Source organism: Salmo salar, chromosome ssa01 (genome assembly GCF_905237065.1).
Source record: "Salmo salar chromosome ssa01, Ssal_v3.1, whole genome shotgun sequence".
Classification (NCBI taxonomy): Eukaryota; Metazoa; Chordata; class Actinopteri; order Salmoniformes; family Salmonidae; genus Salmo; species Salmo salar.
Window position 1 is genome coordinate 163,369,600 of NC_059442.1, and position 18,204 is coordinate 163,387,803.

General features: G+C 42.9%; 1 protein-coding gene across 8 annotated transcripts in view; it reads left to right on the top strand.

The window, feature by feature from the left end:
* wrn (WRN RecQ like helicase) overlaps window positions 1–18,204 on the top strand; it is a 49,266-nt gene that overhangs the window by 23,446 nt on the left and 7,616 nt on the right. For all 8 annotated transcript variants that reach the window (XM_014144389.2, XM_014144381.2, XM_014144371.2 and 5 more), the window contains exons 23-33: window positions 909–1,053; window positions 1,205–1,375; window positions 3,538–3,632; window positions 11,051–11,114; window positions 12,649–12,722; window positions 13,040–13,121; window positions 13,581–13,693; window positions 15,531–15,645; window positions 15,846–15,977; window positions 16,618–16,780; window positions 17,272–17,435. In XM_014144389.2, coding sequence (XP_013999864.2) covers window positions 909–1,053; window positions 1,205–1,375; window positions 3,538–3,632; window positions 11,051–11,114; window positions 12,649–12,722; window positions 13,040–13,121; window positions 13,581–13,693; window positions 15,531–15,645; window positions 15,846–15,977; window positions 16,618–16,780; window positions 17,272–17,435 — 1,318 coding nt within the window. The remainder of the gene's footprint in view (window positions 1–908; window positions 1,054–1,204; window positions 1,376–3,537; window positions 3,633–11,050; window positions 11,115–12,648; window positions 12,723–13,039; window positions 13,122–13,580; window positions 13,694–15,530; window positions 15,646–15,845; window positions 15,978–16,617; window positions 16,781–17,271; window positions 17,436–18,204) is intronic.

Below are 18,204 nucleotides of genomic sequence, written 5' to 3' on the forward strand. Positions count from 1 at the left end.
CTGTGTGTTTTCACTCCAACCCTCTTTCCGGAGATCTACTGTCCTGTAGGTTTTCACTCCAACCCTCTTCCCGGAGATTTACTGTCCTGTAGGTTTTCACTCCAACCCTCTTCCCGGAGATCTGCTCTCCTGTAGGGTTTCACTCCAACCCTCTTCCTGGAGATCTGCTGTCCTGTAGGGTTTCACTCCAACCCTCTTCCTGGAGATCTGCTGTCCTGTAGGGTTTCACTCCAACCCTCTTCCTGGAGATCTGCTGTCCTGTAGGTTCACACTCCAACCCTCTTCCCGGAGATCTGCTGTCCTGTAGGGTTTCACTCCAACCCTCTTCCCGGAGATCTGCTGTCCTGTAGGGTTTCACTCCAACCCTCTTCCCGGAGATCTGCTGTCCTGTAGGGTTTCACTCCAACCCTCTTCCCGGAGATCTGCTGTCCTGTAGGGTTTCACTCCAACCCTCTTCCTGGAGATCTACTGTCCTGTAGGTTTTCACTCCAACCCTCTTCCCGGAGATCTGCTGTCCTGTAGGGTTTCACTCCAACCCTCTTCCCGGAGATCTGCTGTCCTGTAGGGTTTCACTCCAACCCTCTTCCCGGAGATCTGCTGTCCTGTAGGGTTTCACTCCAACCCTCTTCCTGGAGATCTACTGTCCTGTAGGTTTTCACTCCAACCCTCTTCCTGGAGATCTGCTGTCCTGTAGGGTTTCACTCCAACCCTCTTCCTGGAGATCTGCTGTCCTGTAGGGTTTCACTCCAACCCTCTTCCTGGAGATCTGCTGTCCTGTAGGGTTTCACTCCAACCCTCTTCCTGGAGATCAACTGTGCTGTAGGTTCTCACTCCAACCCTCTTCCTGGAGATCTACTGTCCTGTAGGACCTGTTTTAGATCATCCATTGGGAATGTGTGTGTTTTCAGGGCTGTTAACAGAGTCGGTGTAAATGACACAGTCGAAGGCGGGCGTCAGGACTACGGTGTGTTGGCATTCCAGCTGATGGGAGCCGTCAGTGCTATGGGGGAGAGATTTGGCTCCGCAGCCCCCATCCTGTTCCTCCGTGGATCAGTGAGTTTGAGAGTTTTGGGCTGGGTCATGTTCATTAGGGCATACTGGAACAAAACAGAAAAATGAAAATGATCATGTCCAGGTTGTCCCACCCTGTTTCCGTTAGTCTACTTGGTGCCTAATGAACATGACCTTGTTCTTCTTCTTCCAGTACTCTCAAAGGGTTCCTGAGAAGTACCGGTGCCACCCTCTGTTTGGAGCTGGGAAAAGTGTCTCTGAGCCCTGCTGGAAAGCCCTGTCACGGGAGCTGGTGAATGAGGAATACCTGAAGGAAGCCACCGGTGCTAGCAAGTTCTGTATCCTCTGTAAAATCACCCCCAAGGTACGACATAACATATCACAAGTTTCGGGCTGCGGAGCTGAATCTCTCCCCCATAGCACTGACGACAACATAACACTACATACAGTGCATTCGGAAAGTATTCAGACCCCTTCCCCTTTTCCATATTTTGTTACATTACAGCCTTAATCCAAAATGGATTAAAACACATTTTTCCCTCAATCTACACACAATACCCCATTATGACAGTGAAAACAGGTTTTTAGACATTTTTGCAAATGTATTAAAAATAAAAAACAGATACCTTATTTACGTGACTTTGCTATGAGACTCGAAATTAGCTCAGGTGCATCCTGTTTCCATTGATCATCATTGAGATGTTTTTACAACTTGATTGGAGTCCACCTGTGGTAAATTCAATTGATTGGACATGATTTGGAAAGGCACACACCTGTTTATATAAGGTCCCACAGTTAACAGTGCATGTCAGAGCAAAAACCAAGCCATGAGTTCAAAGGAATTGTCCGTAGAGCTCCAAGACAGGATTGTATCGAGGCACATGTATGGGGAAGGGTACCAAAAAATGTCTACGGCATTGAAGGTCCCCAAGAACACAGTGGCCTCCATCATTTTTAAATAGAATAAGTTTGGAACCACCAAGACTCTTCCTAGAGGTGGCAGCCCAGACAAACTGAGCAATCGGGGGAGAAGGGCCTTGGTCAGGGAGGTGACCAACAACTCAGTGGTCACTCTGACAGAGCTCTAGAGGTCTTCTGTGATGGGAGAACCTTCCAGAAGGACAACCATCTCTGCAGCATTCCACCAATCAGGCCTTTATGGAAGAATGGCCAGACGGAAGCCACTCCTCAGTAAAAGGCACATGACAGGCCGCTTGGAGTTTGCTAAAAGGCACCAAAGGAAAGCAAGATTGAACTCTTTGGCCTGACTACCAAGCGTCACATCTCGAGGCAGCATCATACTGTGGGGATGTTTTTCAACGGCAGGGACTGGGAGACTAGTCAGGATCGAGGGAAAGATGAACGGAGCAAAGTACAGAGATCTTTGATGAAAACCTGCTCAGGACCTCAGACTGGGGCCATGGTTCACCTTCCAACAGGACAACGACCCTGAGCATACATTTACATTTAAGTCATTTAGCAGACGCTCTTATCCAGAGCGACTTACAAATTGGTGCATTCACCTTATGATATCCAGTGGAACAACCACTTTACAATAATGCATCTAAATCTTTTAAGGGGGGGGGGGTTAGAAGCATTACTTTATCCTATCCCAGGTATTCCTTAAAGAGGTGGGGTTTCAGGTGTCTCCGGAAGGTGGTGATTGACTCCACTGTCCTGGCGTCGTGAGGGAGCTTGTTCCACCATTGGGGTGCCAGAGCAGCGAACAGTTTTGACTGGGCTGAGCGGGAACTGTGCTTCCTCAGAGGTAGGGGGGCCAGCAGGCCAGAGGTGGATGAATGCAGTGCCCTTGTTTGGGTGCACACAGCCAAGACAACGCAGGAGTGGCTTCGGGACAAGTCTCTGAATGTTCTTGAGTGGCCCAGCCAGAGCCCGGACTTGAATCCGATCGAACATCTCTGGAGAGACACTCCCCATCCAACCTGATTGAGCTTGAGAGGATCTGCAGAGAAGAATAAGAGAAACTCCCCAAATACAGATGTGCCAAGCTTGTAGCGTCATACCCAAGAAGACTCTCTGCCAAAGATGCTTCAACAAAGTACTGAGTAAAGGGTCTGAATACTTATGTAAATGTGATATTTCAGTTTTTGCTTTGTCATTATGGGGTATTGTGTGTAGATTGGGGGGGGAGAACCACATTTAATACATTTTAGAATAACGTGAAAAAGTGAAGGGTTCTGAATACTACAGCATAACACAACAGTATATTCTATACTACTGTCTCAGGACCGTTTCTCAGACTGGAATCAGTTATTTTGGATACCTGGTGGTAGTGTAAATGTTATGTCTTTGACAGTTTGTTTTGTCTTTAAATCCACAATTGTCAATGTGTTTATGGCTGAAACGTATTTCTAAGCATACTGCCTGGAGAAATCGGGTGTAGTGATCATGTTGGCTGTTCCTGAGGCGACCACTAGGGGCGACCACTTACTACAGCTTTCTATATTATGTGTCTTATTCAGGGATGGGTTCAATTCCATTTCAATATATCATTCTTATTCAAAGGGGAGGTGGTGGCTGAGTCGAGCCCTGGATGAGAAACAGAGAACCCTCCTGCTCCAGTCGAGTGACCCTGACCTCAACACCTGGTCTGCACTAAGGTATACACTACGTAGTACACTACCACATTCTACTGCTACTTAGTGTGCACACTCATTAGGGGGAGAGCGCACGCACTAGGGGGAGAGTGCCTTTCAATCAGGATGGCTTCGAGAGGCTCATCCGGGTCGTGTTCATTAGGGCCCACCGTCAAGAAACATTTTGCAAGACAACCAAAATGAGCATTCCTTATTGGACAAACAATAGATAGTATGTCCCAGTTTCAGACAGTTTTCTTAAAATGTGTGCATTGTGAACATAACCCTGTTCTAGCCTGGCTTAGCTTCCAGAGGAGCCATTGGGAAAGTGTTAATTTGGTTATATAATTATGTTATGCCCTATTCGCACGGGACTAGTATTACTAGAGAACGATGGGTATGTAATTATTCCTACCCCAGAATGTTTGTTATTTCAGAGGACGATTCGGACGGGATTAGTCTTTTCCAAACTGCCCGCTGTAATAATTGTTTTTTTTTCTCAATAAATTGAAGCCTGGAAGTTTTGTTTATTTTTTTTTAATTCTAGGCATGAAGATATTTCAACATGTCCAGGTAATAACAGGCGACACCTAACCTGAGCTTGGGTCCAAAGTTTCTAAACCAGACCACACCATATTTGGTATAGTGTCACAATCAGTAGTGGTGTGTGTGGGTAAAATCAATGGTGAAGCCCAGCCAGGGGGGAAAAGCCATATTACAAGCTGTGTTGTGAATAATTGTTGTTTCTGCTCTATAACCCGTTAGTTCATACGCCACTGTGATTATATAAAGCCAAGACAACAGGCAGAATAAATTCAACCACACATACATTTGTTTCATTACAAGACCAGAGAGCAACATCTGTCTGAAGTCCACAAAGCGTATAGCTTGATCCCTTCCCCATACTCGTAGAGGAACGCCAATACCACCATCCTCTCTTTCATGTTGCCAAAACGATCTATGACTCTAACATATAGTAGTTTACATTCTTTTAGTTGTTGTCCTAGGCCTAACTTACTTTCATGTGCAACGATGAGCCAGCAAGTTAACATTAGCCTACTATATCTAGCTACATATGCAGGGTGTGATGGTTGGATCAGAATCTATGGCTAATTTAGGAAAGAGACTATTTTAGCTAGCTAGCCACCGGAGAGGACAATGTTTTTTTTCTTCTTTCAATTACGTTTTGATGTAATGTGATTGGTCTATAGCCAAATCCAAACTGGTTTCTCTTAACACTTTTTCATCGCGGTAGTCACTCAGTTTAGCTCAACGCTGATTGGCTATTCTTTTATTTTATCAAGGGGAGCCAAATTCTTGCTGAATTCCCTTGCTATTAAACTCAATGCTATTTTTGACCAGACGGCATCAGATACATGGCCTACACATAGAGGCGCTGTTTTGCTTTCTCTGGTGAGATGCATTCAGCCACTTGCAAATTGAAGGACAATTCTAGTTGTCTATTTTAAAAAAAAATTTTGTTCCAATTTTTTGGGAAGCTTGGCTTCCCTTGTCATACACGAATACACGCCACTGGTCGCCATAATATTTTAATTGAGGAAGTTTTATCGTAATCATTAGGATATTGGTAGCAATCCACAGTAGAAGACATCATAAATGCCCCCCTAGAAAGGGAACTTGTCATTTCTAAAAGTTTAGCTCGATGTAATGCTGTCTTATTAACAGCAAGGGTTGCATTAAATATTTGTTTTACTTTTTTACTTGGCGACGTTCAATTAGTTGGCAGAAAACGTAGAAAGAAAAGCATTCACTGTGAAAGTTGATACATGTTGGCCCTTCATATATACAGTGCCATGAAAAAGTATTTGCCCCCATTCTGATTTTTTTCTATTTTTCATACTGAATGTTATCAGATCTTCAACCAAAACCTAGTATTAGATAAAGAACCTGAGTTTACACATTTATTCATATAAGTTATGCAACACCCAATTCCCCTGTGTGGAAAAGTCATTGTTAGTGGGCCAAAATTCCTCCACAGCAATGTGAGAGAGTGATCAACAACTACAGGAAGTGTTTGGTTGGAGTCATTGCAGCTAAAGGTGGCACAACCAGTTATTGAGTGTAATGGAGGCAGTTATTTTTTTCACACAGGGGCATTGTTTTTTGTTTTTTTACTTTATGAAATAAATTAAATAAGTATGTAATTGTTGTTATTTGTTCACTCAGGTTCCCTTGATCTAATATCAGGTTTTGGTTGAAGATCTGATAACGTTCAGTATCACAAATGTGCAAAACTAAAGCATTAGAAAGGGGGCAAATACTTTTTCACGGCACTGTAGGCTTTGCACAGCACTTTGTTTTAAGCATATATTTATTTTACTTAGCTATTGTTTTCTTGCTCAATCCGTGAGCGACACGCAGACATTTCTCTCAATACACAGGGCTGTCTATTCGCAGAAGACTATATTCAGAGGACCTTGGATTTAATCGAAAACAGTTTTTCTTTTTTTTCGGTTGGAATTATTCTCCTGCTATGTAAAAATGACCCACATGGCATATTTGTTCCGGACTTAAATGACGGATGTGGTGATTTGTGCTTGTGCACATAATTACATGTCCCTATCATCCCCAGTAAAACTGATCCTGTGTGAATAGGGATATAGGAGCAACCAGCTGTTCCCACACATCAACAAAACAGTTTGTAAAAACATCAAAGAGATCAAAGTTAACACAACGTTGAGGTGCCAAATGGGGCATGTCTCCTGGCATTTGGCATGAAATTAAATCTCTGAAATCTGTACAGTAAATTCACATATAATACAGCTGGTAAACAGGTTCCAAGACAGCTTCTGCCCCCAAGCCATAAGACTGCTAAATAGTTAGTTAATGCTTACCCAAACCATTGATCTGGTATTCCCTGTATATAGCTGCACATTGATCTGGTACTCCCTGTATATAGCTCCACATTGATCTGGTACTGGTACTCCCTGTATATAGCTCCACATTGATCTGGTACTCCCTGTATATAGCTGCACATTGATCTGGTACTCCCTGTATATAGCTGCACATTGATCTGGTACTCCCTGTATATAGCTGCATATTGATCTGGTACTCCCTGTATATAGCTGCACATTGATCTGGTACTCCCTGTATATAGTTCTACATTGATCTGGTACTGGTACTCCCTGTATATAGCTGCATATTGATCTGGTACTCCCTGTATATAGCTGCACATTGATCTGGTACTGGTACTCCCTGTATATAGCTCCACATTGATCTGGTACTGGTACCCCCTGTATATAGCTGCATATTGATCTGGTACTCCCTGTATATAGCTGCACATTGATCTGGTACTGGTACTCCCTGTATATAGCTCCACATTGATCTGGTACTCCCTGTATATAGCTGCACATTGATCTGGTACTGGTACTCCCTGTATATAGCTGCATATTGATCTGGTACTCCCTGTATATAGCTGCACATTGATCTGGTACTGGTACTCCCTGTATATAGCTCCACATTGATCTGGTACTCCCTGTATATAGCTGCACATTGATCTGGTACTGGTACTCCCTGTATATAGCTGCACATTGATCTGGTACTCCCTGTATATAGCTGCACATTGATCTGGTACTCCCTGTATATAGCTCCACATTGATCTGGTATTCCCTGTATATAGCTCCACATTGATCTGGTACTCCCTGTATATAGCTGCACATTGATCTGGTATTCCCTGTATATAGCTGCACATTGATCTGGTACTCCCTGTATATAGCTGCACATTGATCTGGTACTGGTACTCCCTGTATATAGCTGCACATTGATCTGGTACTCCCTGTATATAGCTGCACATTGATCTGGTACTGGTACTCCCTGTATATAGCTGCACATTGATCTGGTACTCCCTGTATATAGCTCCACATTGATCTGGTACTCCCTGTATATAGCTGCACATTGATCTGGTACTCCCTGTATATAGCTGCACATTGATCTGGTACTCCCTGTATATAGCTGCACATTGATCTGGTACTCCCTGTATATAGCTGTACATTGATCTGGTACTCCCTGTATATAGCTGTACATTGATCTGGTACTCCCTGTATATAGCTGTACATTGATCTGGTACTGGTACTCCCTGTATATAGCTGCACATTGATCTGGTACTGGTACTCCCTGTATATAGCTCCACATTGATCTGGTACTGGTACTCCCTGTATATAGCTGCACATTGATCTGGTACTCCCTGTATATAGCTGCACATTGATCTGGTACTCCCTGTATATAGCTGCACATTGATCTGGTACTCCCTGAATATAGCTCCACATTGATCTGGTACTGGTACTCCCTGTATATAGCTGCACATTGATCTGGTACTCCCTGTATATAGCTGCACATTGATCTGGTACTCCCTGTATATAGCTGCACATTGATCTGGTACTCCCTGTATATAGCTGCACATTGATCTGGTATTCCCTGTATATAGCTCCACATTGATCTGGTATTCCCTGTATATAGCTCCACATTGATCTGGTACTCCCTGTATATAGCTGCACATTGATCTGGTACTCCCTGTATATAGCTGCACATTGATCTGGTACTCCCTGTATATAGCTGCATATTGATCTGGTACTCCCTGTATATAGCTGCACATTGATCTGGTACTGGTACTCCCTGTATATAGCTCCACATTGATCTGGTACTGGTACTCCCTGTATATAGCTCCACATTGATCTGGTACTCCCTGTATATAGCTGCACATTGATCTGGTACTCCCTGTATATAGCTGCATATTGATCTGGTACTCCCTGTATATAGCTGCACATTGATCTGGTACTCCCTGTATATAGTTCTACATTGATCTGGTACTGGTACTCCCTGTATATAGCTGCATATTGATCTGGTACTCCCTGTATATAGCTGCACATTGATCTGGTACTGGTACTCCCTGTATATAGCTCCACATTGATCTGGTACTGGTACCCCCTGTATATAGCTGCATATTGATCTGGTACTCCCTGTATATAGCTGCACATTGATCTGGTACTGGTACTCCCTGTATATAGCTCCACATTGATCTGGTACTCCCTGTATATAGCTGCACATTGATCTGGTACTGGTACTCCCTGTATATAGCTGCATATTGATCTGGTACTCCCTGTATATAGCTGCACATTGATCTGGTACTGGTACTCCCTGTATATAGCTCCACATTGATCTGGTACTCCCTGTATATAGCTGCACATTGATCTGGTACTGGTACTCCCTGTATATAGCTGCACATTGATCTGGTACTCCCTGTATATAGCTGCACATTGATCTGGTACTCCCTGTATATAGCTCCACATTGATCTGGTATTCCCTGTATATAGCTCCACATTGATCTGGTACTCCCTGTATATAGCTGCACATTGATCTGGTATTCCCTGTATATAGCTGCACATTGATCTGGTACTCCCTGTATATAGCTGCACATTGATCTGGTACTGGTACTCCCTGTATATAGCTGCACATTGATCTGGTACTCCCTGTATATAGCTGCACATTGATCTGGTACTGGTACTCCCTGTATATAGCTGCACATTGATCTGGTACTCCCTGTATATAGCTCCACATTGATCTGGTACTCCCTGTATATAGCTGCACATTGATCTGGTACTCCCTGTATATAGCTGCACATTGATCTGGTACTCCCTGTATATAGCTGCACATTGATCTGGTACTCCCTGTATATAGCTGCACATTGATCTGGTACTCCCTGTATATAGCTGTACATTGATCTGGTACTCCCTGTATATAGCTGTACATTGATCTGGTACTGGTACTCCCTGTATATAGCTGCACATTGATCTGGTACTGGTACTCCCTGTATATAGCTCCACATTGATCTGGTACTGGTACTCCCTGTATATAGCTGCACATTGATCTGGTACTCCCTGTATATAGCTGCACATTGATCTGGTACTCCCTGTATATAGCTGCACATTGATCTGGTACTCCCTGAATATAGCTCCACATTGATCTGGTACTGGTACTCCCTGTATATAGCTGCACATTGATCTGGTACTCCCTGTATATAGCTGCACATTGATCTGGTACTCCCTGTATATAGCTGCACATTGATCTGGTACTCCCTGTATATAGCTGCACATTGATCTGGTATTCCCTGTATATAGCTCCACATTGATCTGGTATTCCCTGTATATAGCTCCACATTGATCTGGTACTCCCTGTATATAGCTGCACATTGATCTGGTACTCCCTGTATATAGCTGCACATTGATCTGGTACTCCCTGTATATAGCTGCATATTGATCTGGTACTGGTACTCCCTGTATATAGCTGCACATTGATCTCGTCCTCTGCTCCCAAGTGGCGCAGCGGTCTAAGACACTGCATCTCAGTGCAAGTGGTGTCACTACAGTCCCTGGTTTGAATCCAGGCTGTATCACATCCGGCCGTGATTGGGAGTCCCATAGGGCGTTGCACAATTGGCCCAGAGTCGTCCGGGTTAGAGGGTTTGGCCGGGGTAGGCCGTCATTGAAAATAAGCATTTGTTCTTAACTGACTTGTCTAGTTAAATAAAACATACAGCTCCTTTCTTGTGTATTTTATTCCTCTTGTTACTATTTTCACGGTTAAGTCTACACCCGTTGTATTCGGTGCATGTGACAAATACATTATTATTTTATTAGATTTGATAAAAAGCTGTAATTCTAGACGACTTTTGTTAATTCTGTTCCGTAATGACATGTTTATAATATTTAGTGTAATTCCAGATTTTCTAGGCTTTGGGAAAGGGAAGTTATTTGAGATTATTAGTGTGTGTGTGGTGCAGACACGATGCCTCTGGAATGTCATCAGCTTGTCAGCATCCCTGAGAGCTGTGTAGTGGAGGTTAGTGTAGCCAAAGCATTATTTTAAAACTCCCTTGTTCTTGACAAGGCCTCCATATTCTTCCCTGGCTCCACCATCCTGCAGCTGTCTCCTTTTAAATGAGTGTGAAATGGTGCAAATCACCACCATGATATGGCTCCTGGATGTATCAATGTGTTGGCTTTATCTTCTTCCTCTCTGTTTCATAGTGCGCCTTTCTGGCTCTCTCCACACACGCACACACACGTGTTTTCTTTGGCTTCCAGTCAAGTTCTGCCCTTGACTTTCTTTCCATTTTACACTTCAGTCCTTTAGTAAATGCTTACTGTTAGAGCGAGTCACATTGGCGGTGTTATTTTGTGGAGCTGTATTCTGTTTCATCCTAACAGAAGAGGGATCAATTATCAAATGCCTAAAAAATGCAAAGCTCACTAAACATGTTTAATTTGATTAAAATGTCACCTTTGTCTGGTACTGTGTAGGCTGTTTGGTGAACACTTTCACCAGTAGTTAGGTGTCTTCATGCTACACATAGTTATTCAATCATTGGTGAGTAGTCACAGGGAATTCTGTCAACCCAGTACAAAAAGCTCTGTCTCTGATTTCAGACGAAAGCAGAACCCTGCAGCCACCATCACTAATGCCCCTGACAGACAGTATCCCACCTCTCAGGTGAGTGTGTTCTGGAGGATTGGTACAGAGAGAATGACTAGCCTCCATCACTAATGCCCCTGACAGACAGTATTCCACCTCTCAGGTGAGTGTGTTCTGGAGGATTGGTACAGAGAGAATGACTAGCCTCCATCACTAATGCCCCTGACAGACAGTATCCCACCTCTCAGGTGAGAGTGTTCTGGAGGATTGGTACAGAGAGAATGACTAGCCACCATCACTAATGCCCCTGACAGACAGTATTCCACCTCTCAGGTGAGTGTGTTCTGGAGGATTGGTACAGAGAGAATGACTAGCCTCCATCACTAATGCCCCTGACAGACAGTATTCCACCTCTCAGGTGAGAGTGTTCTGGAGGATTGGTACAGAGAGAATGACTAGCCTCCATCACTAATGCCCCTGACAGACAGTATTCCACCTCTCAGGTGAGTGTGTTCTGGAGGATTGGTACAGAGAGAATGACTAGCCTCCATCACTAATGCCCCTGACAGACAGTATCCCACCTCTCAGGTGAGAGTGTTCTGGAGGATTGGTACAGAGAGAATGACTAGCCACCATCACTAATGCCCCTGACAGACAGTATTCCACCTCTCAGGTGAGAGTGTTCTGGAGGATTGGTACAGAGAGAATGACTAGCCTCCATCACTAATGCCCCTGACAGACAGTATTCCACCTCTCAGGTGAGTGTGTTCTGGAGGATTGGTACAGAGAGAATGACTAGCCTCCATCACTAATGCCCCTGACAGACAGTATCCCACCTCTCAGGTGAGAGTGTTCTGGAGGATTGGTACAGAGAGAATGACTAGCCACCATCACTAATGCCCCTGACAGACAGTATTCCACCTCTCAGGTGAGAGTGTTCTGGAGGATTGGTACAGAGAGAATGACTAGCCTCCATCACTAATGCCCCTGACAGACAGTATTCCACCTCTCAGGTGAGAGTGTTCTGGAGGATTGGTACAGAGAGAATGACTAGCCTCCATCACTAATGCCCCTGACAGACAGTATTCCACCTCTCAGGTGAGAGTGTACCAATCCTCCAGAACAGAGAGAATGACTAGCCTCCATCACTAATGTTTTTACAGATCTGATTATTTGGTCCCACTTTAAACAAAGTACAACTTATAAAGGCTTTTTAAGCATACATAAAAGCGTATGTCATACTCTATAAATGCTGTGTAAAAGGTGACAAATCCTTCCCACTGTAGGGTGAGCTGCCAGATGTCATAACACACTATCAATTGTGTATAAACATACAGTATGACATGCGCTTATAGATTTGTGAAGCATTAATGTATGCTTTATTAATGCCTTTATAAGTTGTACTTAGTTTAAAGTGGGCCTATTTTTATTTTTTGTAACACTTAAGTGCCAACTGAAATACTTTTTCATGCCACAACACTATTGAAGAGCATGTTATAGATGGAAAATGTTTGACGATCAATAAGTGTTGAATATGTCAAATGTGTTTTTTTATTTTATTTTTTTATTTTTTATTTTAATATTTAAAAAAAAAAAATCCCTGTCTCCACAGAACAATGGGTTAAATGTCTGTTCTAGGCCAGTCAACAGCAAATCTATCCAGAAGTTGGACATGTCTACTGGCAGGTATGAAGAGGTTGATGTCGAGAATAGAGGACATGATATTTGCCTGTTTATGTGTACTTAGTTTGTTCGGATCCAATTTTGCAGTGTGAAACCTCTGAAACAACACAATAGGTGAATATTTTAATAAAAGTATATGGTTTCCCAGACACCATTTTAAGTCTTGGACTAAAAAGCCCTTTCAATGGAACTTTTCCATTGATTAATGTTTTTTAGTCCAAGACTAGGCTTGGTCTGTGTTCTAGAAACCAGCCCTTAGGTTATAGGAAGATATGAATTCTCGGGTTTGATGGCTTTTCGTCACATATTTTTTGTGACAGGACGCCAACCAAGTTGTTGACCCAGGTAGCGGTGTCCAAACCACAGCCAGCCCCCATCTCCGCCAGAGAGCTTGAACTGCAGGTAGAGTCAACAGAACAATAATCCATTCTCCCTTTTTAAGATGCACTCTATTTGATGAAACTAGTCAATTCAATAAATCGTTATTGTCCCCAAAAGGTAATTCGATTGCATCAATTACAAGACAAAGTACAGTGACACACATCACATTTGCACAAAGACTGGCAGACATAAGAAAATAATACAAAATAAATAATATGGAGAACACTTACTTATTATGGACAATGATCTTGTATGTAAGTCCCCATCAATGTGCTGCCTCCCATAGAAATGTATGCTGTGAAATGTGATCTTGCAGAGCATCTCGTTTCATGGTCCGTGTACTGTAATTCCAGATAGGATTAAAAAGAAAAGCAGGCTTCTCGTATGCTGCCTATAGCTCATTGCATTACATGTCATAATTTGTTGGTTCTTGCTGATGTTCCTCTCTTGTAAATATCTCTGTAATTTGTTGTTCCATAGACGGTGTTGTACGCCAAGCTGGTTGCTGAACGACAGAAACTGGCCAGTGAGAAGGACATCCCACCGGCCATACTGGCCACCAACAAAATCCTTCTGGATATGGCCAAGATGAGGTAGTGGGTTGATGGGGGTCTGCCTTCATGTATGGTGACTCACTTCGTCTTGTTCACTTTTCAGGAGTCGGTAGTCATAATTAGTCTTGAATTTAGTGGGACATGTACAGTACCAGTCAAAAGTTTGGACACACCTACTCGTTTAAGGGTTTTTCTTAAATTTGTACTATTTTCTACATTGTAGTGAAGACATCAAAACTATGAAATAACACATGGAATCATGTAGAAACCAAAAAAGTGTTAAACAAATCAAAATATATTTTAGATTCTTGAAAGTAGCCACCCTTTGCCTTCATGTCAGCTTTGCACATTCTTGGCATTCTCTCAACCAGCTTCATGAGGAATGCTTTTCCAACAGTCTTGCGGGAGTTCCCACATATGCTGAGCACTTGTTGGCTGCTTTTCCTTCACTCTGCGGTCCAACTCATCCCAAACCATCTCGGTTGGGTTTGCGGTTGGGTGATTGTGGAGGCCAGGTTATCTGATGCTGCACTCATCACCCTCCTTCTTGGTTACATAGCCCTTACACAGCCTGGAGGTGTGTTAGGTCATTGTCCTGTTAAAAAACAAATGATAGTCCCACTAAGCGCAAACCAGATGGGATGGTGTATCGCTGTAGAATGCTGTGGTAGCCATGCTGGTTAAGTGTGCCTTGAATTGTAAGTAAATCTCTGGCAGTGTCACTAGCAAAGCAACCCCACAGCATCACACCACCTCCTCCATGCTTCATGGTGGGAACCACACATGCGGAGATGATCCGTTAACCTACTCTGCGTCTCATAAATACACGGCAGTTGGAACCAAAAATCGCAGATTTAAGGACAGATTTCCACCGGTCTAATGTCCATTGCTTGTGTTTCTTGGCCAAAGCAAGTCTCTTCTTATTGGTAGTGTTTTTTTGTTGTTGCAGCAATTCAACCATGAAGGCCTGATTCACGCTGTCTCCTCTGAACAGTTGATGTTGAGATGTTACTTGAACTCTAGCATTTATTTGGGCTGCAATTTCTGAGGCTGGTAACGCTAATGAACTTATCCTCTGCAGAAGAGGTAACTCTGGGTCTTCCTTTCCTGTGGCGGTCTTCATGAGGCAGTTTCATCATAGCGCTTGATGGTTTTTGCGACTGCACGTGAAGAAACTTTCAAAGTTCTTAAAGTAATGATGGACTGTCGTTTCTTTTTGCCTATTTGAGATGTTCTTGCCAAAATATGGACTTGGTCTTTTACCAAATAGGGCTATGTAATGTATACCACCCTACCTTGTCACAACACAACTGATTAGCTCAAACGCATTAAGAAGGAAAGAAATTCCACGAATTAACTTTTAACAAGGCACACCTGTTCATTGAAATACATTCCAGGTGACTAACTCACGAAACTGGTTGAGAGAATTCCAAGAGTGCAAAGTGGTCCTCAAGGCAAAGGGTGGCTACTTTGAAGAATCTCAAATATAAAATATATTTTGATTTGGTTAACACTTTAAAAAAAAAAAAAAAAAAAATTGGTTACTACATGATTCCATGTGTGTTATTTCTTAGTTCTGATGTCTTCACTATTATTTTACAATGTGTAAAAAGAAAAACCTTTGAATGAGTAGGTGTGCCCAAACATTTGACTGGTAAACAAACATATGCAGGTTAACAAAGCTGGTGGTCAAACAGGTCATAGCCAGATCTGTGTTCATACTGATATGTAATTATCATTTAACATGCTGCTGTATTAAAATAACTACTAGTGAGTAATAATCTCAAATATTTTTTTTTTATAATCCTTAAATGGAAAATAGTAAATATATTCAGTGTACTGTTTGCTAGTTGATGATGGCGTTGGTGTTTTGCAGGCCGTGCACTGTGTCCAGTCTGAAGCAGGTGGATGGTGTGTCTGAGGCAAAGTCCAGCATGCTTACACCCCTCCTCAAAACCATAACAAGTTTCTGTGAGCTTCACAACTTGAAAGTAAGTCATGTCCATAATTGACTATGATTCAACTATCATAAACCAAGTTAATCCTACATGATCATAACAATTGGTCTCATTACTTGTTTCTAAATGTGTTTTCCCAGATCCTACTACCAACAACATGGCAAACAACACATTGGCTGGTATTTGTACAGTGTGTTGTTCAACAATGTCTTAAAATCTTGTCTGTTGTCCAGGTGGACTCCTCGACTCAAGCTGCAGCCCCAGGTCCAGAGAGTGTTAGGGGGGCGGTGACCGGGAGGTCCTCCTCTCTACCCAACAGTATTGCCATCACCTACAGACTGTTCCAGGAGGAGGGCAAGAGCATGGTTAGAGAGCCCTGTTTAGTCCTGGCTACATGAAATGGCCGTCTGCTTTTATTTATTTCAATAGGGGATCTTTTCACAATGAGTCTTTCTACATGAGCCTTTCTCCTACAGTTTCTGCAACTATGGTGGAAGTCAAACCAGGCCAGTATGTAAGAAGGGCTATATAAATAAATTTGATATGAATATCAAATTTGAATACAGCCCTAAAATGAAAATACATATATATACACTATGGTGTAATAAAAAATATATGTATTTTCATTTTAGGGCTGTATTCAAATTTGATATTCATATCAAATTTATTTATATAGCCCTTCTTACATCAGCTGATCTCTCAAAGTGTTGTACAGAAACCCAGCCTAAAACCCCAAACAGCAAGCAATGCAGGTGTAGAAGCACGGTGGCTCGGGAAAAACTCCCTAGAAAGGCCAAAACCTCGGAAGAAACCTAGAGAGGAACCAGGCTATATTCATACCACCACTAACATGCATATATCTGGACATTGAGGACGATGGACGATTTAGGTGCACAGACCTGACCTCAATTTCCACCTACTGTGCTCCTCAACTGACACCGTCCATTATGAGCATTATAGGCATGTAATGTGTTGTTCTTAAAGATATGTGTGTGTTGTGTTCAGAGGCAGGTGTCTGATGTGCGCAGTTTACCCGTTGCTGTGCTAGAAACTCAGCTGATCCAGGCCTTCAGGGCAAACTACCCACTGGACACAGAGAGAGCTGGTCTAACAACCGCCATACGAACTACCATCAGCCACATCATCCAGTCACACCCTGTCAACTCTGGTACGAACATATCACTTCCTGTATCGCTCAAAATTAGATCTCAAAGTCTCATCTAGGTTGAGAAAAACTGCATTAAACACTAGCCTGGTCCCAGATCTGTTGTCTCCTCCTGTAGCCTGGTCCCAGATCTGTTTATGCTCTTGCCAACTCCATTGTTGTCTTGTGAAGGGGCAGAAGCAGACTGACCCAGGCTACATTAAACTTTTATTTACCAAGATAAACAATCTTATCACGTCCCGACATGGTTTAGGGCCAGCAGATTTCCCACATCAGAAAAAACTCCTGAGTAGGAGTGCTGATCTTGGATCAGGTTTCCCCTCTTTTTCAATATGATGTAAAAGGTGAAACCAATCCTAGATCTGTACTTCTACTATGAGACGCTTCGGCTACATTAACACAGGCAGTCTAATTCTATTTTCTTTCTCTACTTGAGCACCCCTCTCTCCCCACTGACAAACCTTGTCGCTCTCGACTAACCCCTCTTTCCCCAGACCTCAGTGACATCAAGGCCATTCGAGCCAGAGTCCCCGACGACATCAGCACCTTCCTCATCCAGTTGACTGTGGAGCTGCTGCAGAGACAGGGGATGCCCACGGCGCCACCTGCTGTTTCCACCAGCCTACAGCAGCCTGAGCTCACCTGGATAGAACCAGAGGTCAATATAAGATTTTTGTTATATCTGTCAATTAGCAGACGCTTTTATCTAGGGATGTAACGATTCACCAATACGCATCGGTCCCAGATTAAAGTATTTAAGATACTAGTGCATCGGTCCACGGACCACAAACCGATCCAAATGTAGCATGCATCGGTCAGGAAATCGATTCAAACGTTACGAATCGCCGGTTCACTAACAGTCGTTGCTCATATTACGTTCTGCCTTCTGAAAACATCTCATGTGGCCTGATCTTGCACATCTGCTCTTTACCTTCAGCATTCAAATGCTAAAATGGCTTGTATGATATACGGCTTTATTAGTTGTGACAACAAAACTATCACATGACTTAGGCGCTGTTGGAAATGGTGTTTTTACCAGAATAAAAAAAAAAACTCATCTGGCTATACCTGCTGAACGGGGCTTACAATAGATTTGATTTAGATTGTTCAGGTTCACCATCTGAAATAGTTTTGGTAAACAATCAGTGTTCCTGGTCATTTTTAGATATACAGGGTAAAGTTGATGATTTCATAACAAGGATAGCAATCACGTTTTGCGAGGTGCGCTGCATCGCTGATGTGGGAGGAAAAAAATGTTACTTCCAAACGGTCAAAAACAATCAATTTTGAGATGATTGGGGGGGAGGGGGTCCAAAATTGTGATTAAAATCAGCAAAAAATAAATAAATCCTCTCACTGTCAACTGTGTTTATTTTCAGCAAACTTAACATGTGTAAATATTTGTTTAACACGATTCAACAACTGAG